Here is a 27,685-nt window from a genome sequence, read left to right on the forward strand (position 1 = left end):
GGTATATCCATTCTTATTTGCTTATGCTTTGATTTATATATATATATATATATATATATAATCTAACATGATGGTTCTTTTCTGTTTGTTTTTAGCCCAAACCCAGCAAAGCTCAGGGGTTATTCCTGGCTCCGCACTCATGGATCATTCCTGGAAGTGCTCAGGGAGCCATACAGGATGCCATGGATTGAACAAGTTGGCTGCATCCAAGGCAACCCTCTGAAGTACTCTCCAGTCCCCTGATGGCTCTTAATCTAAAAATATAACCCTTGTTTCTAATTTGTATGTTTAAAAGTCTCAGATATTACATTGAAATTTCTACCATGAATTGAAAGTTATAGAAAATCTGTATGTCCATCAAAATTCTTTTGTCTAATAGGAGGAAGGACCACATTTCAAGAAATAGCTTTTAGTATTTTTGAGTGTATGTGTGTTTATGTATGTATTTGTGCGCATGCATGTGTGTGCAGAAAGGTGCACATGGGCACACGCACGCGTGTGCATACACACACACACACACATGCTGGGGAACAAAGGTGAAACCTCACCCAAGCAAGACATGTGCTCTACTACTAAGAATATCCCTAGCCAATAGCTTTTAGGATTCTAAAACAGCATATTCTATCGGAAAATGAACAAGAAGCCCACTGAGATGCACACAAGTCCTGCCTGGAATCCTTCATCATTTCAGCATTTCCTCCAAGAGACGGTTCAAGCAAAAAACAGAGGATCTTTTACTCTGCATCCTCAGTGCCAGAACCAAATCTCACTGAAGACTTCAGAGACCATAGAGACTTTTCGTGCCTTACCTCTTTTTTTTTTTGTCCTTCTACTTTCATTATATGCTGCTCAATCCTCCCATGTCCTTTCTCTCTTACCTAAATAAATAATTTAATAAATTCACTTTAACAACAGTTGATGAGAAAGATTGCTTTTCCTCAGGGAAGCTCTACATTTAGAAATTAGAGAATGGTCACTCAGTATGTAGAAATATCACTTGAATTCCACATCAAAGGATGACATATGAATGTGGAGGACGGTTAAGACAGGACAAAGACAGTTCTAAGTCTCAGATCTACTCAGAAAGCCAGCATTTCAGTCCTAGACCATTGTTAAATGAGCTCTCAGCAGCCATCATACGTGGATAAGAGAGTCAGGAAGGGAAAGAGAGGATATACGTATCTGTGGAACTTAGGGGCTAACTAACATTTAGGTCATTTAACCTAGAGACAATCATATCTATCTGAGAAGCTGTTTTCAGAAGGTGGGGGTGGAGAAGGATAAAGTCAGAGCTATACTGACAATGTGGTTGGTGGTTAAGACAACAATTTGCTTTACCACAGCATCCAAAGTAGCTAGCAACCAAGACAACACTATATAACCACAGTATACAGAACATATGGCCAGCAGTATTAACTTAATTTAAATGTTCAGTGCCGCTAACATCCAAAGACCAACAAGTGCCAGGAAAAAAAAATGTCTCTCTGCTCTGCCCTTCATTGCTGGAATCTGGCTGTTGTGCTGTGTGATTATTGGCCAGACACAAGCATTTGCAGGGCAGTGCAAGCCCATCTGCCTTGGATCTAACAGCTGGCACCCAAGGTCCCAATCAGTTCCACTCCATGGTCTTCCTTCCGAAGAGCCTCGTGCTAGTTTTATCTTCCAAAGGCTTCCTTTCTCTCCCCAGTGTCTTCCCATCCATTGTAAGCAAAATTAGAGGGAGAATAGAGGACAATGAAAATGAAAATGCTGCTCTAAAAAAACCCCTATTTTCCTCCTTGAGTAACTGTGTTTAATAATGGGAAGGTAAGTGGAGGTATATATCTATTAAATTTATTTGAAGTCACATGATTCCCGTAGCTATTCCTATTACTCACTAGACATTGACAGTAATCCTTTCCATAAAAATATTCACCTTAGCTTAATTAAATTTCTACTATGTTTAAGGAATGACTTTTTTTATTATCACAGAGGAAAAAATGAGTGAGAAAGTTTAACCTCAATGAAATTGCTTAAAATGAGGCAGGGACAATAATGCAAATACTGTTGAGATGACTTTTTAATTAAAAGAACATATTTTCAGGCCTAATAATTTTCATTTTACTATGTTATGCTGATGTGATTTCTCTTTCCCTTAATTTTAGGTCTTTTCTTTTTTGATCATTACTTTTTGCAGCTCAACTAAATATCCATGATGTTATTATCTATTATCCCTTTCACTTCATTTTATTACTGATTTTCTTCAATCCAACTTCTGCTATGTTTAGCTACATCATTTTGGGTTCTAGGTAAGTGATCCAAGGAAAGCTTGCCTTTCTTCTTTATGAAAGAAGACAACCAAATTAGAGCACTTCTAATATTTATCCAAGACCCAAATTTCTATGAGTTTTCTCATCTCTTCCTCCACAATTCAATTTTTAATTTTTTTCTCCTCTATGTCCGCTCTCCCCCTTTACAGAATACTAAGTCTGGAAAACGACATCTGCTTGATTTCATGGGATGCTCTAGCCTTGATGCAGTGCCCTATTTCATGCCAATCCTGGGCACGTATCAAAAAGTTAAGACATATTCACTGGCAGAAAATTATTGAGACTGGAATTTGTAAGAGTCAATTTTCCTAATGTAAAGACTGAATTCATAAGAAAAAGGACTCTCCTTGATCTTTAGTAGAAGCTTATTTGATTGGGGAATTTTATTAAAAACTTTAGAACAGGGGTTGGGGGTGTGGCTCAGCAATTTCTTTGGACATATCCAAAGTACATATCCCACTGGGGGTTTGGCCTGCTAGCCCTCCAATACCTCTTAGTTCAAACACTCTCAGCAATGCTTCACACCTGAAACAGTACCCCCCCCAAAAAAAAACCCAAAAAAAGGAAGAAAAAAATGTTATAGTAGGACCATGTTGAGAGTATAAGAAGACTTTGATCTATTTTTTTTCACACACAGGATAGCCTTATTGACAATAGAGAAGCTTTCTTTCTAAATATATTTTTAAATATATTTAAAATCACTTTCTTGAGCCCAAAGATTCACGCTTTATTTTATCGCAAATGAGTTTTATGCAAAATACCTTGTTCTTGTTTTTTTTTTTTGCAAAATACCTTGTAAAGATGCATTATACTATGATTATTAAAATGTTTAAAGTGGGAGTCCTAATGTATGAGGTTAAGGTGCTCGCCTGGCATGAGGCTAACCCCAGTTTGATCCTGAAGACCAGCAGGAGTGATCCTGTAGCAGAGTCAGGACTAAGCCTCGAGCAGCACTGGAAGGGCCTCCCCCCACAAGAAAAAGTTTATTTTGTGCAGAATTTGTGTGAAGTGAAACATGGAGATTAATACAATTGCATTCAACTTTGGTTTAGGTTTTCAATCAGTGAATATGACCCAGACTCTGAGATTCATCATATCAGGGGAGCTTATCATCTTTAAAGCAACAAAAATGAAAATTGGAGAGCAGGAGGAGGAAAAAGGCACTTGTGGAAGGAGTGTTTTGAGTTTAATAGAGATCTCTTCCATTCAGTTGAGAATTTCAGGTTATCAAGCTAAACTTTCACATCCAAAGACTGGTCTCAAGAAGTTAGAAAGGTTAAGTTACATTGAAAATATACAAGAGAATTAAAAAAAATTTTTTGAAGTAACATTGGAAAAAAACAGAAAAAGATAAGCAGAGGATATTAACTCTCTGGCCAAGAGTATGAATTTGCTAAGAGCAGGTTATTATGAGAGCCAAATTAGGTACAATTGATGGCTCCAAGCTCAGGCCTTTGTGAGCTGTGATGGACACAGGTGCCTTATAATGTAGCGCTTCTAATCCCAGGATTAAAGGGGGGAGTTTCCCTCTTACCTTGAATGTGACATGAAAGAGATCATGGTGGGAAAAAGACTGAACAGAAACACCACAGTGATACAGTGATAACTATGACTGACTAATCATACAAATCCTTCGCTTTCTCCTCCTCCTCTTCCTCCCTTCTTCCCTGCCACCCCTCTTTTTCTGGTTTTGGGCCATACCTAGATGTGTTCAAGGCTACTCATAGATCTGCATTCAAGGATTACTTCTGGCAGGGCTCAGGGGAACTTAAGGACGCTGGGGATCAAACCCGGGTCTTCATGTGCAAAGCCCTACTTGCTGCTGATTTTCTCCAGTCCTTGGAAAGTATCTTTTAAAGGTATTTTTGTTCTTAAAATGAATTATATAATTATGTGCTTCAAAAGGAAATAAATAGCAATGAGTAAGGTATTTTTGAGTATTCAAACTAACATTTCCATCTGATATTTTAACTTAACCCTGTAAAGTAATATTAGAATATTTTTTTCTAATAACAACTTAAAATTTTGTTATAATATTCAATTCCTTCATGTCTTTCACAATTTCAATCAAGTCTATTTTGAAACTCAAAAGACGACTGGATTTTGTTTTTCTGTGTCTGCTCCATTTTGGGACTTCTCCATTTTGAGTCTCTGTCAAAGTTACATCTGTCTTTTATAAGCTGCAATACAAATGCCAGTCATTATTATTGCGGTTGTATCTATAAAAGTCTGCAACATCCTTGTTTGTCTGAATCTCATTCTGTTAGTTTATTAATAATGTCATTTGACCATTATTAGTGATGTTAAAAGTGTTAGTCTTCTGAAAATTGGCAAAGGAATTAAAAGGACATCTGTGAAAATGCAAAGCATTTTTGTTTTATGTCATATATTGAGTTACAGTCTTTCACACAGTATCAGTACTGGCCTAAAGATTGTATTATATTTTGGGGGCTGGAGTGATAGCACAGTGGGTAGGGCATTTGCCTTGCACGCGGCTGACCTGGGTTCGATTCTCAGCATCCCATATGGTCCCCTGAGCACCGCCAGGGGTAATTCTTGAGTGCAGAGCCAGGAGTGATCCCTGTGCATCACTGGGTGTGACTCAAAAAGAAAAACAAGAACAAAAAAACAAACAAAAAAATAAAGATTGTATTATATTTTTTCTAATAAGGACTTATTTTTTTACTTATTTTAGAATGAAATGATTATACTCTGAAGTGCAAATTATGCTTGTGTTGTATCATTCTTGGAAAACAAATTTTTGTTGTTGTTTTGGGGCCATACCTGGCAAGGCTTGAGAGACCACATAAGGTTCCGATGATCAAGCCCAGGTTGGCAGTGTGCAAGTCAAGTGCCTTACCTGTCTTACCCACTATACTATCTCTCTGTCCCTGAAACATAATATTGAAACAAAAATATATAACAGGAACCTAAAATGTTACCATTGAAATAATGCAGAAATACTCAACTTTGAAAAGGGGCTAGTGCAATCTGCATAAAAGATTTGATAAAATAACATCAGTAGAGCTGGAACAATAGGAAGGCAGTTAGGATGTTCGTCTTGCACAGGGCCAAACCAGGTTCAATCCTCAGCATCCCAAATGGTCCCCCAAGCACACCAGGAGTAATTCCTGAGTACAGAGCCAGGAGCATCATCAGGTGTGGGCCAAAAGCGGAAAAAAAAATCATGAACAGTGTGTTAGCAATAATCTAGTGTGCACTGTTACATAAAATTGTTAGGTAACACGGTAAGCAAAGAAGAGTTGGATATTCATGCCGCTGGGCGCTGTCAGGCTGTTTTACTGTGGCATCCTGGAGGGGTGCGGGTGAGAGTCTTCCCCACCCCAAGGGACCCAGCCATGGCAGCCAAAAACCTCCAGAACTCAACCGCTGCCATGCTTATGGACACTTTCCACAGGCTTGGGCTGAGCCTTAGCCACGAGTGAACCTGTTCCTGGACCATTAGTAGCATTTTCATAGGACATACCCTACCCATACTCTAAGAGTACCACACCACATTTGATGGGGTTCAAAGTAGGAGGCAACCAATCTTAGAGGGAAAACAATTTTTTTATGGAAGTATGTCACTGTTACTGTCACTCCGTTGCTCATCAATTTGCTTGAGCAGGTACCAGCAACGTCTCCATTGCGAGACTTGTTACTGTTTTTGGCATATCAAATACGTCACGAGTAACTTGCTGGGCTCTGTCGTGTGGGCAAGATACTCTCGGTAGCTTGCTGGGCTCTCTGAGAGGGGTGGAGGAATCGAACCTGGGTCAGCCGCATGCAAGGCAAATGCCCTACCCACTGTGCTATTGCTCTAGCCCATATATATATATACATATATACACATATATGTATATATATATATATATATGCACACAAAACTCAACCTTTAACAACATGTTAGTGATCTCTTATAGAAAAGCTTAATGGCCCCTGGGTGAAATACAACAACATTCACACTGCTTCCTCAAAGGAAACTTTTTGTAGCATTTTCAGTCATTTTTCATAACAAACAACACAAAGTATATTATTTTGGTTCTGCTTTGGGACAAGGATTGGAGTTCAGGATAGAAACATGGTGGTGGGAAAGTGTAATGGTGGTGGGATTGGTATTTGAATATTAAATGTAATCGAATATCGTGAACTACTTTATAAAATTAAAAATTTTTTTTAAAAAGAAGAATTTGGTATTGGGGGATCTTTTTGTTTCAGCCCATACCCCCTTTTTTGCTCATCTACCAGATTTTAAACTAAACTCAGAGACTCACTTAGAACACAACAGAAAAGATGCTTAATAAAGACAGAAGGACAAATGACTTATTATTCCACAGAAGTCTTCATTTTAAACTTCTGAACCATAAATGTTTCTTCCTGTGAAATTAAGTTCAACACTTGCTTCAAGTGAGATGATAAGTTTTTTGTTTGTTTGTTTTGGACATACCTGGTGGTACTCAGGGTTACTCCTGCCTCTTTGCTCAGGGATCACTCCTGGTAGTGCTTTGGGGAGCACACAGCGTGCTGCAGATCCAAAGTGGGTTGGCCTAGTGCAACACAAGTGCCCTACCTGCTGTTCTAATACTCCAGCCCATGAGATGACTTTCATCAAACTTAAATAATTTGTTTTCCCCTAATTTAAATGTTTTAAAACTGTTCAATTAGGGGGAAAGGGTTGATAGAGTTTTTAATTTCTCCAAAAAGTTTTCAGAGTTCTCCTTGGCAAAAGAAAATATCTAGGTTGCCACTTATGGATTGGTTAATCCAGCTTAGTAGTAATACGTTGTGTGACGTGCAATCAAGGTCACTGTGCCCGTGTCCTCAGTGAGAGATGTAGGACGTGGTATAGTGTTTCTGCAGACTCACAGCAGAATCCCAGGCAGTTTGAAAATTCAAGATGCAGTATGGAAAATTCAAAACAGTAGCCAAAACTATATAAAGTATAGAAAAAATCTTAAGGTGTAGACACAACTTCAAATATGTATTAAAATTCAGGAAAATCATACAAAAAAGTAAATCAAATTAATATGTCCTAGCTAGTAATAAAAATACACAAAATATCTTATAATTTATGCTATTTTCTTTCTCTTTCTCTCTCTCTCTCCCCACCCCCTTACCTTCCCTTTTCCTCTCCCTCTTTCCCTTTCTCTTTTTTTTCTCTCCCTCTCTCTATCACACATACATCCAACACAGATTAAGATGATACTTAGGGAAGGAAAAAGAACAATCAAGTAACAAAACAAAAGAAGCATCAAACATATAAGAAAAATTAATTAGGCTATGTAATGTAAAAGGAAAAGTAATAATAAAAGTTTAAATCGTCTCAGAAAAATAATAACTTTCCTAAATAATTCCAGAGCACATGTAGAGAAAAAGTAGGTTCTCTGATCTTCAACCAAAATCAAAATTGTCTCTTCACATATACCTGTCTCCATCTTTCTTTTTCTCAAAATTAACATAATTTCAGCTCAGTTTTTGTCCCCTCAGCTCCCAAGCAATATTCAGCACAGAGATACCTGTTGTCAGCAGGACCCTGAGCAAATTGAATTTTTTGGTATGCAAAGAGGAAGAGAAACCTAGAATTAAAATCAGTTTGGGGAAAGTAAACAAAAGTGTCAATAGAGTGAATGGTAAAACAAAGACTGCATTTCCTAGTATAAATTTCAAACAAGTCCATCAAAATATAAAATTCAAATAAGTACATGCAATGTGCCTGCCTATATGTTTCTGACTTTTATTTGCACCACAAATAAAGCATCATTATTAAAAAAAAAGGTGCAAAGTTAAATGCAACAAGACAGCATGGACCCTGTTTAGCTGACTTAGCAGTTTTTAATTTAACTATTAAGAACTTTGTGAAATAATAGGATAAGAGGAGGCATTGGGAAGGTGTGGAAACAGAATGGGAATGGTCAAGAGAAATGAGAAAACAGAAAAGCAGGGGCAGAAATGATCTTGAATGCCATTGTGTTTTGCAAAATTTCATCCCCCAACTTCCTAAAACAACAGGCCTTTCCATAACTAGAATTATAAGTCACAAAGAAAACAAAAATGTTACTAGTTTTCACAAATACTGAGTTAAAACATGAGCCGTATGCCTATGATATTCTGATTTGTACATCTAAATCAAAGTTGGTTTAATGTATATAACAACTTACATTATTTCATTCAGCTCCCTAAGTACCACATAAACTGGAAATTAGAAGGAAGGACTTTGGAAAATCTGTTTAGCACAATTTTCCTTGATCTTTGTCAAGAAGTGATATTTAACACAATTTTAGTCCATTTTAAAAGCATTAATTACAGACTTGTAAATGACCTATGAGGTAGAGAAGAAAACAAAAAAATCTTCCTAAAGGCACATCCAAGACCGATAGCCACATGAACCACAGTTATAAAATTAATTGGCATTCAGCACATTTTAAAATTCCCCTTTTGGATGCCCGTCTCCACCTTTCCAATCCAGATACTGATGTCTAAATTGTATTAATGTATACAATCAACACATCAGTGATTATGGGCCAGAGAGATAGTATATGGGTAAGGCATTTGCCTTGCAGACGGCTGACCTGGGTTCAATTTCTGGCACTCTCTTATGGTTCCCTGAGCCCTACCAGGGGCCCTAAGCATGGAGCTGGCAGTAAACCACACTGTGGGTGTGTCCCAAAACAAAACAAACAAACAAACAACCAAAAAATACAACAATAAAAACATCACTAATTTGTAACAACTAGGTTAGTGGTGCTCCCAGAGGCACTTGCCTCTGAATGCAAATTATTTGAAGACTAAATCAACTTTCATTCAGACTCCTAAGGCTGGACTTCTCAACATAAACTGAAGATAAGAATGACCTAGAATTTAAAATCTGACATGTAGTTGCATTCCCCATTTTGGAGGTCACCCATATCTCAAGCTCATATGTGTAATTCCTTTCTTTATTTTGTGGGTGGGTTCACTCTCTCTTCCACTCTGGGGAATCACATTTTCTCTTGAATGCATCACTCTGTCTCCTGTCTTTTTCTCATATTCCCTAAGGAAAACTATTTTACATTGCAAATAATAAATGAAAATCTGGTTCTCAGATCACAGCTTCCAATCAATTAAATAAAGTAATTCTCTAGGTGAATCCTAGTTTCAACTGACATTGAGAACCATTGCTTAAGGAAAAGTTTGTGAAGAAGTTTTTGAGCCAGGCTGAATCATGTAGATCTACTGAGATTGCCAACTGGTGAAAGAAAAAGTCTGTTCAAATAAGGGAATTTTTTTTTCGGGGGGAGAAAATGCTATATTCAAAAAGTATTGAAGTATTGTAGGCTGAAGTTCTAATTTGAGCAAATTACTTCACTAGAGTTTCACTTAGAAAACAGAAATAGTAACTTCGATCTTACACTGGGGTTGAGAATGATCAAACGAAACAGGGCACCAGAAAAATTTTTATGAAGTATACAATTTCATTTATTCTTACATAGTTGAACAAGGAACCATTGGTCATGAAGAATAGCAATTTTGATGTGGGCCATTACCTAACAGACTTGTTATTTTGTTTCAACAATTTATTATTATGAATTATTAAGATTATTACAATATTTCTCAAAGTATGGCTACCAAACCAGTTGCACCAGCCTCAACTGGAAATAGGTCCAAGAGGCAAATTCTGGACTCCCCAGAAGTGCTAAATCAGAAACTAGAGGCAGAACCCAGCAATCTTTTCTTGAATTAGCTATCTAAGCAATTTTGATGCATGATAAAATCTGAGACTCATACTTAGAGTCAAACATAAGTAAAAGATATATATATATATATACATATATACATATATATACATATATATGTGTATAAATAAATATATGCATATAAATGACTAAAATTAAAGGATAAATATATAGGGCAGAGAGATAGTACAGCTGTTAAAGTGCTTGCCTTTCACAGAGCTGACCAAGGTTCAATCCCTAGCACTGCATACAGTTGGTCCCCTGAGCCCCACAAGGAGTGACCCAGAGCCAGGAGCAAGCCCTGACCACTGCCCATTGTGACCTAAACCATCCCCTTCCCCCAAAAAAGGATTAACATGAAACATTTGTTGTTTGAATCTTTAAGTCAGTGCTCAGCTCAACAGTAGAACAGTAGAACAATAGAATGGCGAGGCCTGGGTTCAATCCCTACTCGGGCGCGCGTGCACACACACACACACACACACACACAAGTCTGCGCAAAAGCACACTGGCATAAATTACCACTAAACAACTCAAAAAGTCCTTTATCAGAACATAATATGATTCTCAACCTCAAGTCAGGTTTTATCAATGAATACATTAATCAGTAGTATATACTTTTGTGAGTCTGGTAAATCACAAGGTTTATAATGCATTGGAAAAGGAATTTTAAAAATCTCCAGTAAGAGCAACAATGCTTCAGGAAATAGATTTAATTCATCAGTCTCGGGTTTCTCTCAGAGGAGAAGTCACAACTGCATCTTAAAACCATGTTTATCCTGAAGACAACACCCTGCAGCTTCATCAGGCCAAGGAAGTGTTTCATCACTGACTCAGAGCAAAACCCATTACCTGCACTGAATCACCAGAAACATTTCCAGCAGGATGAATTCTATCATTGGGTCTGCTAAGCAACAGAAAAAACAATTTCAAAACTTCTTATCTGAAAAGATCATACAAGGGAACTCGATCAACACTGCGACTGAATTCAAAGTCGAAAGGTCTTGCCATTAATTCAACATAGGCAGGACTGCAATAGGTGAGCACATTAGGGAGTCTTGTCATACTACAACAGAAAATTCTTTTGAAATTGTGCATTGTCTCTTTTCCTTTTTCCACTTCTGAAAGTACGCAAAGCCTGGAGACACCTTACAAAATCATGGAAAGATGAAAATGGTATATCCCACTTAAGAACTGACTTTAATATATATCCATAGATCCTGAGTAAAAAAAAATAGGCAAAAATTACTTTTATTCTGAAAGATATCTTAATTACAGGTGAATGTCTGTTTTCTCACCTCCACCCCGAGCAGATGGCTGGCTGCCTCACTGATCAAGATCCCTAAGTCCTGGGCCTGAAGGACAGGGAGTTGGGTTTTTGCTTGCACACGGCTGACTCAGATTGTATCCCCAGTCCCCCATATGATCCCTCAAGCCCCGCATGGAATAGTTCCTGAACACAAAGCCAGGAGTAAGCCCTGAGCAATGTCGTGTATGACCCCCTCAAAACAAATAAACGAGATATATTCCTGAGTCTTAAAGTATTTACTACTCTCAGTCACAGGCCTTCTATAATTAAAGAACTTGAAGTTAGGGGTCAGAGAAATGGTACAGTGCTTATGATGTTTGCCTTGCACACAGCTGACCCAGGTTCTGACTTTGGCACCATATATGGTCCCCTGAGACCTGCCAGAAGTGAGGTTTACACACAGTCAGGAATAAGTCCTGAGCACCACTGGGTGTGGCTCAAAACAACCCAAAACAAAGAGAAAGAAAGAATAAATGGAGTTAAAAGAAGGATATGCCTTAAAAAAAAAAGTAGCCTCAATAATGGAGATTTGCACTTCATATTATAAGAAATACTGAACGATAGCCAGAGAGGTTTCATTATATTTGTCCATTATAATCATAGTGCCTCTCTCTGATAATCTCTTTGCCTCACATACTAAGAAAATTAGCATTTTAAAGCTCATTTCCCACACTGAAATGAACTAGTAAAAATATAAAATTTCCAAAAGAATCCATTCCTTCTGCTCATTCATTGATGTTAATGTTATGATTCAAATACTTTTTTATGTATAGGATGAGTCTAGAAATAGGCACACACTTCAGTGATGAGGATGTGGGTTCTAGACAGCTAAGTTTTCATTGCTATGTAAGCCAGCGACATCAGACTTTGGTGAACCTCAGAACCACCTAAGAGCTCCTACTGAAAAATAAGATTGCCAAATATTGCTTAAAGAGCTTCTGTTCAGGCGATAAAGAAAGAGCCCCCAAATGAACATTGCTAATAAATTCTCAGGTGTGGTTGATGCCACTATCCAGGGTCCACACTCTGAGAACCACTTACCAAGCAAGACAAATGGCAGCTCTTTTTATTATGCTTGCCAGATTTTAGGCATTACACATCTTTCTTCCAAAGAAGGCAATGGCCTTGTGAATGTTGTCAGAATCACTTACAACTGAGCAGAATTCTGGTTCCCAGAACTACCTCAAAAATCTAGGATCAGTAGCTCCAAAAGAGAAGAAAGAAGTATAAATAACAAAGAGAATTCTTCCAGGACTTGTTCTCTTTTATTGTTTTTCTTTTGTTTTAACCCTTATCTCAAGAAATCACTTTGGTATTATGATTTCTCAATATAAGTCTTATGGAAAAGAATAACATTCATTTTGATTTTTCATTCTTCTTTAATGTATTAAATCACAGGGGATTTTTATTATGTTTTAGCTACAGTTCTAAAAAATGATATATTCAGTTCTAGTATCCACCCCACCTTTTTTTGGTTGAACTATCTATCTTTTTTGAACAAAAGAGTCATAGACTTAGAAGGAACATTGAAAATTCACTTAATCCCTCTTTGGCCTTAGACAAGACTGTGTCTAAACTATCCCCAAATATAGCAATTTTCAGTACAAAGACAAACAGACACTAAGAAATTCCCATTCAACATTCTGTCACACACTTGAAAATGCTAATATACTTTCTCTAAGCCTTCTCTTCTCCAAACTAATCAACTTCAACTTTTAGACTTTTCTCATTAGATTTGCTAAACTTTGAATTACTTTGATTCTTATTTAATAAATTTATTTCACTTTACCTCAGGGCCTGAATTATGTACAGAAAGATATCATGAAGACTTTGGTTTTTGGTATGAGAAAAGTATAGGTAAATGTATAGATCAAATAAAGAGAAATGTAATTTAAACAAAGAAGATAGGTGTTAAATGCCACTAAAATATAATGTTCATTTGAATAATTGATCTCAAATATGCTTCTATTTATTAAAATAGATATTATTGTCTCATAGTTTTAAAGACTACATTATAAATTATCAGCCATTTTACATGTAAAATAAATGGGAATTAGAGATCTTTCAAAACATGTGTAAATTATGCATAAATATATTTCATGATACTTTACATAAGAGACATTATATTATTTAATTGCTCTTAATTTTTAAATTTTGTAGTGCATTTAACTGGAATACTGGGAGATGGAGTTTTAGTTAACCCTTGATTTAATTTTCTGAGACTAAACATACTAAAACTAGTATATGATACTTATTTTTATGAAAATAATCATCTCTAATTCAGGCCTTGAGAATCAAGTGTGTTAGAAATTCAAGATAAACTAAACTAGAACATGACAAGTTAAAGCCCATGTTAACTTATATGCCTTTTAGCAATTTAGAAATGGGAAAAGATAATGCATTGCCCATGGGGCAAAATGGGATGACACACTTTATTTTCATTTCTCTCATTCTACATGTCACTGTTCACAATTTAATTTTTGCATTTGGAATGGTGAGGTCCAGCCTACGTCTGAATGACAGGTTCATTTCTTGCCTACTGGGATCGGAGTGTACGGTGGAGGCGATGCATCTAGTCTCCAGAGAGAAGGAAGATGCTGCTTGCACAGCACTTCTACTCACCAGTCCATGCAGCAGCAAGGGTGTTGGCTTTGAAGGAAGCCAACTGTCCTGCTCTCCCAGCCAGAGGTAAAGAATTGCATTGGTGGCCACTAGAGGGAGGAGGATTAGGAATAGAGTAAATTGTGGGGAAAAGGCACCCATGAAAAACGCACATGGGACAACCAACACATCACCAACAAACTCCTAGCAGCTACCTCTCTGAGGGACTCTAATAGGATCAGCATATACCATTAACCCAGAGACCCAGACACCTGGAATTATCGTAGTATCCCAGTGCACAGCCCCTTAACTTTGATTGGCTGGAGAAGGGAGTTTGAATAGAATTGTGGGAAACACACAGGCACACAATCACAAACACACAAGCACGCAGACATACTTTCTCATCCCCCTTTACAAGACGTTGAGTCTGTGTCATCTGATTCTTGCTCATTTTATTATTTAGAACTCTTGATGGTCTTTACCAAGAATGCGTTCAAGAAAACCAAATAGCCCACCTTCGTGATAGTCTTGGGAGAAGCACCAGCAGAGACACTCATTGTGCCAAGATGTATTTTACCAACAAATCTGTACAAATTACATGAGGTTAAAAACAAACATAATGTAATATAATTAAAGTTTCTTTTGCTAAATTACAGCTTGAAGCAAACCTGCAAGAAATGTTTCCAATTAGCTTCTTTAGCAAACACAAAGCACAACCCAGAACATATTTTGCTTTCCATTCTGCCCGCTGGGTGGGCTGCCTAGTGGGTGTCTTACCTCCAGCACAAGTCGCGGAGCATTCTGACCAAGGCTGATGATTCCATGTGAAACCCACTTCGTTGTCTCCACTGGCAGTCCGAGTGATAGGAACATTGAATTTATACCTAATCCCCAGATTCTGTTCCTGAAGCAGAACCTGCCATTGAAAACAACTGGTGAAGATAATTAAAATGCAATGAGCCTTCATTCAGGTATTTACTGTTTCTTTTGAAGAAGAAAAATGTCATCACGTAAGTCTTACAGAACATTTAAGATAACTTTTAGAACACATGCAATGATTTATTCCTTCCATTTTCATGGCTAGTTTGAAGCCATTTCTCCACTTTGCCTTGTTTGGCTATAAAAATATTATTCAAGCAGGCATTGAAAAGATCAAATAATCAAACGAAAATAGTACACGCCTTAAACTTTACATGTTCTACGCTCTTGTTAGCTTTAATAACCTTAGCTTCCCCAACTATAAAACTAAGATAATAAAGCCTGCTCCTTCTTACTATACTAGTGGATAAAGAGTGGAAATGAAGAAACAAAAACACACTTACCATGACAATGAGATTTTCTGAGGTGGGGCCCAGAGCTTCCAGGGATTCTGGATCATCAGTTGGTCTCTTGTAGTGAAAAGCTGTCCCAGCAACATCAAACTTCCTGGGCCAATCAATAGTCCAGGCACCATTAATATAGTAATCATCCCCTTCAGACTTCAAAGCTGAAAAAAAAATATCACACTCCAGTTTCATAGATAAATAAATGCACCAGCATATACAATAGAAGTCATTTCCATTTACAAATAACACTGTTGACCATTTTCTTAAATGCAAATTTGATGCCAATTCTTCATGTAAACATCAAGAAGATGTTTTATCAGTAATGATATTGATAAAACTAAAACTAAATAGATGGTTTGTTTGAGGGAATAAACATGTGAATCTAGCAAGACAATTATGATGAAAGGAATAACTGGGATTAAGACTAACAGTGAAGTGGGCTGGAAGAATAGTACAGTGTAGGGCATTTACCTTGCATGAGGCCAATCCCTAGCATCCCGTAAGTTCCCCCGAGCACTGCCAGGAGTAATTCCTGAGTGCAAAGCCAGGAGTAACCCCTGAGTATTGTGGGTGTGATCCAAAAAATTAAAAAAGAAAAGAAAGAAAAGAAGGAAGGAAAAGGGGAGAGAAAGAAAGGAAGAAGGAAAGAAAGAGAGGAAGAAGGAAAGAAAGAAAGGTGGAAAGAAAGAAAGAAAAAAAGAAAGAAAGGTGGAAAGAAAGAGAAAGAAAGAGAAAGAAAGAAAGAAAGAAAGAAAGAAAGAAAGAAAGAAAGAAAGAAAGAAAGAAAGAAAGAAAGAAAGAAAGAAAGAAAGAAAGAAAGAAAGAAAGAAAGAAAGAAAGAAAGAAAGAAAGAAGGGAGGGAGGGAGGGAGGGAGGGAAGGAGGGAGGAAGGAAGGAAGGAAGGAAGGAAGGAAGGAAGGAAGGAAGGAAGGAAGGAAGGAAGGAAGGAAAGAAGGAAGGAAGGAAGGAAGAGTAACATAGAAACTAGAAAGGGACTTTCTATTTGAATATTAATTAAAAAAGCAATTAAATTAAATATGGGTAGAATCTATGGCATTGGCACACAGGCTGACAAGAGAACAATGGAATAAAGTAGAACTAAATTATAAAGAAATAAAACCCAGTCAGGACAAGGAGAGAAAATAAGAGAAGAAAAGAGTAAGACAAACAGCAGAAAATACCCAGAGTTTATATAGAAACATACCAATAAGTTATTTTATATCAATAACCATTAAATGTCAATGGCATAAACTCACCAATCAAAAGGTACAGAATAGCCAGATGAATTAGTAAATAAAATCCAATCTTTAGGCTATTTACAGAATACTCAATTGAACTCCAATGACACACAGACTCAATATAAAAGATTGGAAAACAGTGATAAAGGCAAGTGATAGCCAAAATATTGCTGGGACAGTCATACTTAAATCACACAAAATACATTTCATTCTTTAAAAAAGATAGGATATAAGAGCCAGGGATGATGGACATTCTACAATGAGTTAGGATTCAATACATCAAGAGAACTAGCACTCGTGTGTGTGTGTGTGTGTGTGTGTGTGTGTGTGTGTATGTGTGTGTAAATATCTATCTCTCTATATAGAATGAATAAGGCAACTACTCACAGGCCTAAGGAGAGTCATCAATAGCAAAACAATTTTGCTATTTTCACCACTGGGCAAGTCAACAAGACAAAAAAAAATCTGCAAGGAAATAAGCCTTAAATGAGGAACTGGAGTAAGTGGCTTCAGTGGTTAAAATGTTGGTCTTGCAAGCATGAGATGGTGAGTTTGATTCTTGTGGCTGCCACATGCACCAAGTATAATCCTGGCAATTCTGTAATCCCTGGTGCCAAAGCAATTTCTGATTACATTGATTCCAGGTGTACAAGCACCATAACTAAATTGTCTGACCCTTGAAAGCAGTGTCCAAGCATTACCATGGCCAAGTATGTAGGCACCAAAATTGATGGACAACATCTGGCAGACTCTATAACCAAAGGTACAAGCACCACACTCAAGTGTATATATGACCCCCAGTCATCCTAATAAGGATTGTCAACAGAAGAAAGAAGGGAGAAAACAAACTGGGCTTAATGAATAATTATAGGAATCTGTACAGCAGGTAAGACCTCGCATGACCTCAACCACAGAGCAAGGAGTAAGCGTTAAGCACTTCTGGGTATGACCTCTCCAAAAAGCAAAGAAACAAAAATTTAAGGTATAAGCGATGATATTTGAAAGACAACAGGGAATCATACGGGTCTCACTAAGTACCTCTGTAGAAACTAAATCTGTCTCAAAAGATCAATCATCAAGTAAAAAGAACTTTCGTTTCTTTGCATGTTGAAATGACTGATGCTAGCCTTGCTTCACACTGTGAACAATGAGAAAACTCATAAAATGTATGAATCATATGTCCTGAGACATTGGCTAGGAGACATTCCTTCAGTCAAGGAAGGAAGGAAGTTGATTCATATCAACTCTTCAGATTTCTTCCTAGAAATAATTTGTCAGCATAGAAGAGAGCTAAACAGAACAAAGTGTTCTCACTAAAGTAGAAGTCAGGGATGAAATAAAAAAAAATAATTAAAAAAATAAAAATTGGAAGGTTACAATAGCTGGAATTTGTAGAACCAGGACTAGTAGAGAAGGAAGGATTCTGTTGTTGAATAGTACTTTGTGTATTTATTGGATCACTGTATCACTGTCATCCATTGTTCATCAATTTGCTGGAGCGGGCACCAGTAACGTCTCCATTGTGAGACTTTTTGTTACTGTTTTTGACACGCGTAGCTTGCCAGGTTCTGCTGTGTGGGTGAGTTACTCTTGGTAGCTTGCCGGGCTTCCCAAGAGGGATGGAGGAATTGAACCCAGGTCGGCCTCGTGCAAGGCAAACGCCCTACCCACTGTGTTATTGCTCTAGCCCATTTATTGGATAAACTCCATAAATCCAGGTTATTGGCAGGGTAAGGGTATCTACCTGGGTGTTACAAGAAAACAATTCCCAGCATGAGAATTTAGTTTCAGCTGCATTCTACAGAGATTCAAGATGCACCATGCCATTCTGCTGTTGAGCAACCTCGTCAATAAAAGGTGTTACTCTGGACTCACTCAAACAAAAACTCAAAAGCAAGCTTCTAAAAGATGGGATATAAAAAAAATTGGGGTATTATTCTGTCATTTAAAAATAATTTTCATTTGCCACAAAATAGAAGTTAAAGTATCACTGTATCACTGTATCACTGTCATCCTATTGATCATCGATTTGCTCGAGCGGGCCCAATAACATCTCCATTCATCCTAGCCCTGAGATTTTAGCAATCTCTCTTTTCTCGTCCTTCCCAACAGTGCTGAATTAGAGGCTCTTTCAGGTTCAGGGGAATGAGACCCATCATTTTTACTGTTTTTGGCATATGAATACACCACGGGGAGTTTGCCAGGCTCTCCTTCGTGCAGGCAGTAAACTCTTAGTAGCTTGATACTGAGTAAATTCTAAATAAATTAAATAGTAAATTTAAATAAAATGGTAATAAAGAAGTTATATGTTTATATAATAAATATATATTAAATATATATTTATATAATAAATTTATACAATTCTATATAAATTATATAAGAAATATAAATAATTATCACTGTCACTATCACTGTCGTCCTGTTGTTCATTGATTTGCTTGAGAGAGTACCAGTAACATCTCCATCGTGAAACTTGTTGTTACTGTTTTTGGCATATCGAATACGCCATGGGTAGCTTGCCAGGCTCTGCTGTGCGGGCGAAATACTCTCCATAGCTTGCCGGGCTCTCTGAGAGGGGCAGAGGAATCAAACCTGGGTCAGCTGCGTGCAAGGCAAATGCCCTACTGCTGTGCTATCGCTCCAGCCCATAAATAATTATAATTTTTAAAAATAATTACATTTTTGGGGCTAGAACAATAGCACAGCGAGTAGGGTGTTTGCCTTGCACGCAGCCAACCCGGGTCCAATTCCCAGCATCCCATATGGTCCCCTGAGCACAGCCAGGGGTGATTCCTGAGTGCAGAGCCAGGGGTAACCCCTGTGCGTCCCCAGGTATGAGCCAAAAAGCAATAAAATAAAATAAAATAATTACATTTTTATTGATTAAATAAAATGGTAGTAAATCCTCGGTAGATGTTAAAGTAACTTTGCTAAATTAAATAGATAAGGAAGTGACAGAAAGTTGCCAGCTGGTTACATACAGAGGTGGAATATAGAAACTAAAGCAAGTGAAGTGGCAAACAGTGGTAACTCTTACTTTTGGTGAAAGTTATGGTGGCTGGGATGTAGTGAGAGGACAAGGTAAAAGAGTCCTTATGGTGGCGGGGGGTGACACTGGAATTCGGGAAGTGGGCACAGTTATGTCCTATGCACAGAGAGGTAATAAGCTATTCCCTTGAATTTCTGCAGCATTGTAAAAGGAGAAAAACAAAAATAGGGCAAAAGATGGTAGGAGACAATGAAAGCAAATTGTAAGAATCTTACACTAAACAGAATAGGGTAATATTATTTAAAATTGTGCTATGATAAACTACCAGTGCATTTTGTAAACTCTGTAACAACCACTAATTAAACAGAACAACAAATAAATTAATATTAGTCTATTAGTCTATAACTGAGGAACAATAAGTGTACTGTAAAATACTTCATTACTCTAAGACAAAGCATACACAAAATAAACAGGATATAGCACAGATAGGAAAGAAGCAGAGTGGAAGAAAATCCAATGGCATTCCTACAAAACAAAATACAAATATCCAAACAGGGCCTTGGCAAGTATGATCCCTAACCTTTATTGTCAATGAATATTTATTGGACACAGCCCTGCTTTTTCAATGATGTGTCATTTATATCTGCTTTCACATTGACAGAAGTGAATTGCTGTGATACAGACTACAGTTCTGGTATTTACTTAGTGTGTGTCCCTCAACAGAAAAGTTCTGTCAAACCCTTTCCACCTAACTCTATAGATTTCGGTTTAAAAAACAAACACAAAGATTATTAGTCACAAAAAGAAATCAAGATGCAGACTCCCGAATTATAAAAGAAACATATCTTAATTGATCTTAGTTTTTGTTTTGTTTTGTTTTTAGTTTTTTGGATTGGGGGCCACACACAGTGGTTTTTCTCAGTGGTGCGTGGGGAAACACGGTGTATGAGGGCTTGAACCTAGGGATCCCTCTCCCATACAAAGCACGGACTCCAGCCCTTTGATCTATCTCCCTAGCCCCTACCAATAAAGCACTTTAAATTCAGAGACAAATACCCGTGAAAAAATGAGTAAAAACATCTTAACACATGATGACTAATCAGAAGAAATCTGGATGACTAGACTAGCAAACAAAACAGACTTTAAGAATTTGTTTTGTGTCATACCTGGAGTACTGGCTCTGCACTCAGGAATTATTCTTGGTGGGGCTCAGGGGACCATATGGAATGTTGAGGTTCTAACCTAGGTTGGCTGTGTGCAAGGGATGCGCACTTCCCACTGTACTATTGCTCCAGCCACAGACTTTAAGAATTTGATATAATGATATGCTCAATATGTCTACGGGATATATGGTAACAGTCTTAAGTGTCTAGGCAAGAATTTTCAAGTAAATGAAGCAGGGGACTTACAAAGTTATAGAAGTAAACAAATCTCCAATTCTAGTTTAGTCATAAAGTATGAATCTTTGAGTATTATCATTTGAACATGAAGATAGAAAGTCAGCAAGAACAGGGAATACTCGAGCAAAATCAATTCAAGCGAACTGACATTTGTGGAATACTAAACCAATTAACGCTAATATATACATTCTTTTCAAGCACATGGAACATGGAACATTCACTAAAATAGACCACATGTTGAGCCATGAAGCAAGCTTGCATAAGAGAACTAGAATCATATAAAGGATGTTCTTTGCCCATAGTAGACTTAAACTCGAAATCAGTAACAAAAAGAATCTGAGAACTTCCAAATATTAAAAAATTTAATAATGCCTTCTAAACTATGCTTCACATGGTAGATAAAAGTGTTTTAAATTGATGTCTAACTAAAGTAAAAACTTGTATGCCTGAATGTCATTTATGAGCAACTTTGTAAATCATGAGGTCTTAATACATTTTTTTCTTATTGATATAACATTGCATTGCAACATTTAAAAACACAAATCAAGATATGTGGGATGAAGTTAAAACAGTACTTTAAAAATTATACTGAAAAATGCTTATGTTAGAGTAAATAAATTTTGTTTTTGCTTTTGTTTTTGTTTTGATGACTCCTGGCCATGCTCAGGGGACTATACAGTATCAGGTAAGGACTATACAATATCAGGTAAGCTTCATACAAGGCAAATACTTTACCTGATAGAGTAGACAAAATGGTTTTCAAAGATTTAAGTTTCTATCTTGAAATATTAAAAAAATAAATTTAAAAGTGAATAAAAAGGAAATAAATGTAACAGAAAATGGACAAATAATAGAAAAAATAATTTGGACCAAAAGCTTATTTGGAAATGTCATCCAGTATTGTGATTTATAAGACATATACATATCATTAGTGACCAAATATGCATAATACATATATTTATATTTTGTATACATATTTGCTCTTCATTTATAATTTCTATCTTACAAATCTCACAATTCCTCAAAAGTCTTGTAATACTTTGAATGCTAAGAATGTTATGAAGTGTCTTTCATGCTGGAGTAATAGTACAGCAGGTATGGCGTTTGCCTTGTACATGGTCGACCCAGGTTTGCTCCCTGTCATCCCGCATGGTTCCCTGAACACAGCCAGGAGTAATTCCTGAGTGCAGAGCCAGGAGCACCACCTGTTGTGACCCCTGTTGTGTTGAGCACCACCGGTTGTGACCCCCCCACCTCCCAATTCCCCAAAAAAGTGTCTTTCAAGTATAGTGAAGAGACTAATTTCAAGGGAATAGAAAATAAAACGTAAAATTTCAGGGGGCCACAGAAATAGTACAGGGCATAAGTGGCCAATGTCGGTTCAATCCCTAACACTTCGTGGTTTTCTGAGCACAAACAGGAGTGATCCTTAAGCACAAAACCAGAAGAAATCCCTGAGCACAACCTGGGGTAGACCAGAAACAAAGAAACAAAACAAAACCAGTCACACATACACACACACACACACACACACACACACAAACAACCAAACAAAAGAACCTTCAAATCCCTAACACTAGACCACTAGGGAGAGGAGGGAAGCTAGAGGTTGAGTTCAACTGGACCCTCAATAAAAACCCAAGCAGAGAATATTTCCACATTAGGCGACCAGAACACTTCCATGTGCCAGCCTCGGCCCCATGAGGACAGAAGCTTCTTTGTTCTGGGACCCTGTCCTGTGTTTCTCTTCTGGTGGTTGATTTCTTATCCTTTGGTGTCCTTTGTAATAAATTGGTGAGTAAGTAACTGTGTTTCCTGAGTTCTATGTGCCATTCTAGCAGATTAATCAAACCTGCAGAGAGAGTCCTGGGAGCATTTGATTTATAGTCTGCCAGTAAGAAACAGATAATAAGCTGGGCTTACAAAGGTCACCTGATCTCTGAAGAGGGGTGGTGGGAACTGCCAATCTGTAGCTAGTGGTTCAGAAACACAGGTAACTCCCGAGGACTTGCCTGGGCTTGTGGCCAGTTTCTGAAGTGGACGGTGCTCTTGTGAGACTGAGCCCTTATTCAAAGGGCTATCTCTAAGTAGATAGTGTCAAAACGGAACTGAATTCTCACACACTAAATTAACATCCCAGAATTCCTTGCTGGTGTGGAGAAGTTAAACATGAGGTGCAGGTTATCAACAGATGCATTCAATAAAATTAATGAACTCTTCACTAGACAAATTAAAAAGAAGATACAAGTTACCAATGAGAAAATGAAGTATTTTCATCATTGTAGATACTATGGCTGAGATCTCCAAGCCTGCTCAGATCGGGACCGGGCCTCCTCCACCCAGATCCCCGTTTTTCAGTAGCTTGTGAGTCATACCCACAAACTGCCCCCGGCGCCATGTAATCTCACCAATGGCCAAGATTCAGAGACTATAAAACAAAGCTCCCAGAAGAGAGTGGAAGAGTGAACCAACAGGTGCTGCCCAGAGACGCAGGCAGGTGCAAGTTTGTCAGTGTGCAGATTGTTACAACATGCCAGTCGACCAAAAGCTTGCATTCGGTAGACTGTGAGCACCTGTAAGGGCGATTAGAGGCCTCCCAAAAAGCCTCTGTCCCTCTCAGAGAGCCCAGCAAGCTACCAAGGGTATCCTGCCCGTACGGCAGAGCCTGACAAGCTACCCATGGCGTATTATTCAATATGCCAAAAACAGTGAAAATAATGGGCCTCGTTCCCCTGACCCTGAAAGAGCCCCCAACAAGGCAGCATTGGGAAGGACGGGGACCGATGGAGACATTACTGGCACCCACTCGAGCAAATTGATGAGCAACAGGACAAATGACAAGTGACAAATATTAAAAGATAATAAGGGAATACAATATGCAACTTTATACCAATAAATTTTACAATTTATGGCCCTTACAAAAATTAAAATTTAAATTAAAAAACTTCACACAAAGAAAACACTAGTCCAGTTGGCTTCATAATTAAATTGTAGAAGACATTAAGAGACAGTAACATTTTGACTCAAACTTTTTCAGAAATTTGAGGAGAGAACACTTCCCAACTCATATTATGAGGCCATATTTAATCATAATTTAATCATATTTAAAACCAGCAAAGACATTACAGGAAAAGTCTGTAGTCCAAAATGCTTCATCAAAAAGATGCAAAAAAATTTAGTAGAAGTAATCACTTGTATGGGGACTCTGAAGAGCCCCCAGCGCAACATCATTAGGAGGGCCGAGTCGAGATATACTTCTAAGATCTCAGGGAAAGGACAAAATGAGATGTTACTGAGCCCGCCTGAGAAATCGGTGATTAATGGGATTTCGTGATTTGTGATTCATGAATCACTTGTATATATTAGGATTATACATTGTGATCAAATGATTTTTGTTCCCAAAATGCTAATTTGATTTATCATTTGAAAACCAATCAATACACTTACTAGAGTCACAGGAAAAAAAGAGAAAATAATAATATATGATTGTGTAATAGACTGAGAAAACTTTAACCCAATTCATAAAGAGAACACTAGAACACTAGAAATAGATGGGAATTTCCTCTACCTGATAAAGGATATGTATATAAATATTCTACTAAGCATCATAGTTAATGGTAAAAATAACTGATCAGTAACAATGAAAGTATTTTTTGGCTTTTATTCAGCTTTGGACTGAAGGTACTGGCCACTGCTCTAAAGTAGGAAGGATAGAAGAAAGGAAAGGAGGAGCATAATAACAGGAAGACAGAATTAAAGTTGCTTTTGTTTAAAGATACATAACAACCTATGTAAAAAAAATTGCAAAAAAAACTGTTAGAATAGGTAAATATAACTAAGTCAATACTAATGAAATCAAATACTATACAATAATAAATGATTGAAAATAAAAAAATGTTTTTATAATGCCATTTAAAATAAAATAAAAAAGAGTAAAACATTTAGTGATGGATTTAAGAAAAATATGCAGAAGAACAAAATATATGTTGGTGAACAAAAGCAAAGACCTAGTGAACAGGTAAAATGCTCCATGTATTGGAAGATGTTTTAAAAACATATAATTTCTTCCAAATTTATCTAAATTTTATCTTTTTGTGAATTTCAAATTATATATTTGTGTGTGTGAAAATTCACAAGTTGATACTAAAAAGTAAATAGATGAATGTGTAGCTCAGTGGTTGCACATATAAGGCCCTGGTTTCACTCTCAAGCATTAATACACACACACTCACACACACTCACACACACTCTAGAAATGTAAAGGGGGTTAAGAATCTGACTTCTTAAGGGAACACAAAGTAGAGGATATTGGGAAGACCCATTCGGTTGAAAGATGTGTACTGAAAGTAGACTATAGACCAAACATGAAGGCAACTCTATTGCAGACCAACCACCCAAAAGGAGAGAGAACAAAAGGGAATGCCCTGCCGCAGAGGCAGGGTGAGGTGGTGAGGGATGGGGTGGGGGTGGTGAGAGGGATACTGGGATCATTGGTGGAGGAGAATGGCACTGGTGGAGAGATGGGTAAACAATCACTGTATGAATAAAATGCAAATACAAAAGTTAATAAGTTTGCAACTGTACATCACAGTGATTCACTAATAAAAAATTTAGAAAAAATAAAAAGAAACTGAGCTCTTAGAAATTGTCAAGATGGGACAGCAGCCTCAGTGTTCTGAACAGCCAATGGGAGCACCAAATGTTTGTATAAGTGAATGTGGGTGCCCCTCAGCTATTCTGGCTCGGGCAGAACACCACTAAACAAAACCATCTGGTCACCCACTGCCACACACTGGCCCAGGATGGTGGCGGTATGACCACCAGTTGGTAGAGCTATTGCAGCTCTCAGTGTCATATGCAGTGGCAGAGTTTTAACGGGTCTAGAGTTCTTTGGATCCAACTTGGCACCACTGGAGAGTGTGGGTGTTGAGGTCCCGATGCTGAGGTGACCCTTGGGGTTCCCATCATGGGGCCCTAACAATTCACCATCGGTGAACCAGTCTTAAGTGCCCACAGCATATTATGGATAAAATCCTCCCTGAGTGCCAACTGTCTGGAGACTGGAGATGGGGGGCATGTGGCCCCGGTCAGGTTCCGCTGGACTGGTTATTGCAGCCCACTCAGAGTGCCCAAGCCATGTACTGTAGCAGCCCTGAACCCAGTTCTGGCCCCTGCCAGGGCCACTGTTGCTGTCACTACTGGGTTCCAGGGGGTGAGTGCATTAGCAGCCTGATGGTGCCCTCAGGGTTTCTGATACCCCCAAATTGCTGCTGTGCCTCAGGCTGTCCAGACTCCAACAACTCGGGACCAAGTTTCCAGAGAAATTAAACCAGCAAAAGTTAGGTACATGGGAGCCATGCCCACAAATCACCTTCAGCTCAGCCATTCCAGCTCATTTATCAGCCTTGCTTCACAAACCCACAAATAAATCTCGAAAGAGGTAACAAACCACAGTTAATCTCGGACCTGTGTAAAGCTGTACAGATGGGGTACATGGGGAGGGGCCAGGTTTGCCAGTGCCCACCCCAGCAAAGCACCTGGCAGCCACTTGATCTCACAATCTAAAATTATTGCCATGCCCCTAGTATGACTCCACTGTCTCAGGACAGATCTCACGGAGATATTTATCTGCTAAAACTTCAGGTATAATGCACAAAAGGGGAGAAAGAGTGGGGGGGAGGGAGAGAGAGAGAGAGAACAAGAAGAAAAGTGACTGCCATAGAGGCAGATGGGTGTAGGGGTGGGGTGGGGGGGTGGGAAAAAACTGGTAACAATGGTGGTGGGAAATATACTCTGGTGGAGGGATGGGTATTGGACATTATATGATTAAAACCCAATCATAAATTGCTTTGTGATGGTCTCTCTCACAGTGATTTAACAAAATCAAGTTAAAATAATACTCTTTTTAAAGATGAATGTGAGCTTTTAAATACAGACTTCTAAAAGGTGGGGAATAAAGTTAAAAGGTCAAACTTAAAAAGAAAGAAATGTAAAGGATCTAAAAAAGAGAAATCAATAAGATTTAGGATTCAATGTTTCCTATTTTTAAGGTCTACTGTGGAGCTTTATTAATATATTATGCTCTATCCCTGAAACTAATATTTTCTATGTCAAATTCAACCTCAATTAAAAAAAAAGAATGGTTTTGGATTAAAGAGAGATATAGAGTAGTGGGAGGAAACAAAATTAGATACATATGCTCATATTCAGTTTATTTCTAGATACAAATGATACCTTATCATACCTGAATAAAAAGGATTTAAAATCCCTCAAAGGGTAATCTATAAATAATCATTTTATTTATTTAGCTCTTATCATACTCCTTTATTTTAGCAGAAAAAGGTTCCACTTCAAAGTAGAATATCTTTTTCATCATGACAGTGTTACCTTTCTTCATTAGTTTTTAAAATCTAGAAAAATATGCTACTTACCAATATAGTTCTTTGACACGGCAACTTCTCTGACTTCAATATGAACGGAACCTCTTGGTATCTGCACAACTTCCATGTATCCTGAAACATAGAAAATAGCCAGTAATAAGTAGCCTTGGCCCAAAAGGGAGCATCTCTATGTTCAGTATAACAGTTTCCTTACTCTGCTACTCCTATTTCGACTTTGTACATTATAAATTATGATATTTAAGCAAATTTCCCTTTAGATTAATGAATACAGTGGAGTATTTTTTCCTTACAATTATCTCAAGATATTGCCAAAGCCTTGATATACGTAATATTGGTTCACGTGCTGTTATTTTTCTCAACACATGGCCCTTATATCAATGTTGTGTGGGAGTTCCCATCTT

At 37.7% G+C, this 27,685-nt stretch overlaps 1 protein-coding gene across 1 annotated transcript in view; it reads right to left on the reverse strand.

Moving 5' to 3' along the window:
- Positions 1-27,685, reverse strand: part of ADAMTS6 (ADAM metallopeptidase with thrombospondin type 1 motif 6) — a 264,427-nt gene that overhangs the window by 47,904 nt on the left and 188,838 nt on the right. The window contains exons 18-20 of the mRNA XM_004608478.2: positions 27,315-27,395; positions 15,254-15,417; positions 14,709-14,847 (exon numbers count right to left, since the gene is read on the reverse strand). Coding sequence (XP_004608535.1) covers positions 14,709-14,847; positions 15,254-15,417; positions 27,315-27,395 — 384 coding nt within the window. The remainder of the gene's footprint in view (positions 1-14,708; positions 14,848-15,253; positions 15,418-27,314; positions 27,396-27,685) is intronic.

Source organism: Sorex araneus, chromosome 1 (genome assembly GCF_027595985.1).
Source record: "Sorex araneus isolate mSorAra2 chromosome 1, mSorAra2.pri, whole genome shotgun sequence".
Taxonomy (NCBI): Eukaryota; Metazoa; Chordata; class Mammalia; order Eulipotyphla; family Soricidae; genus Sorex; species Sorex araneus.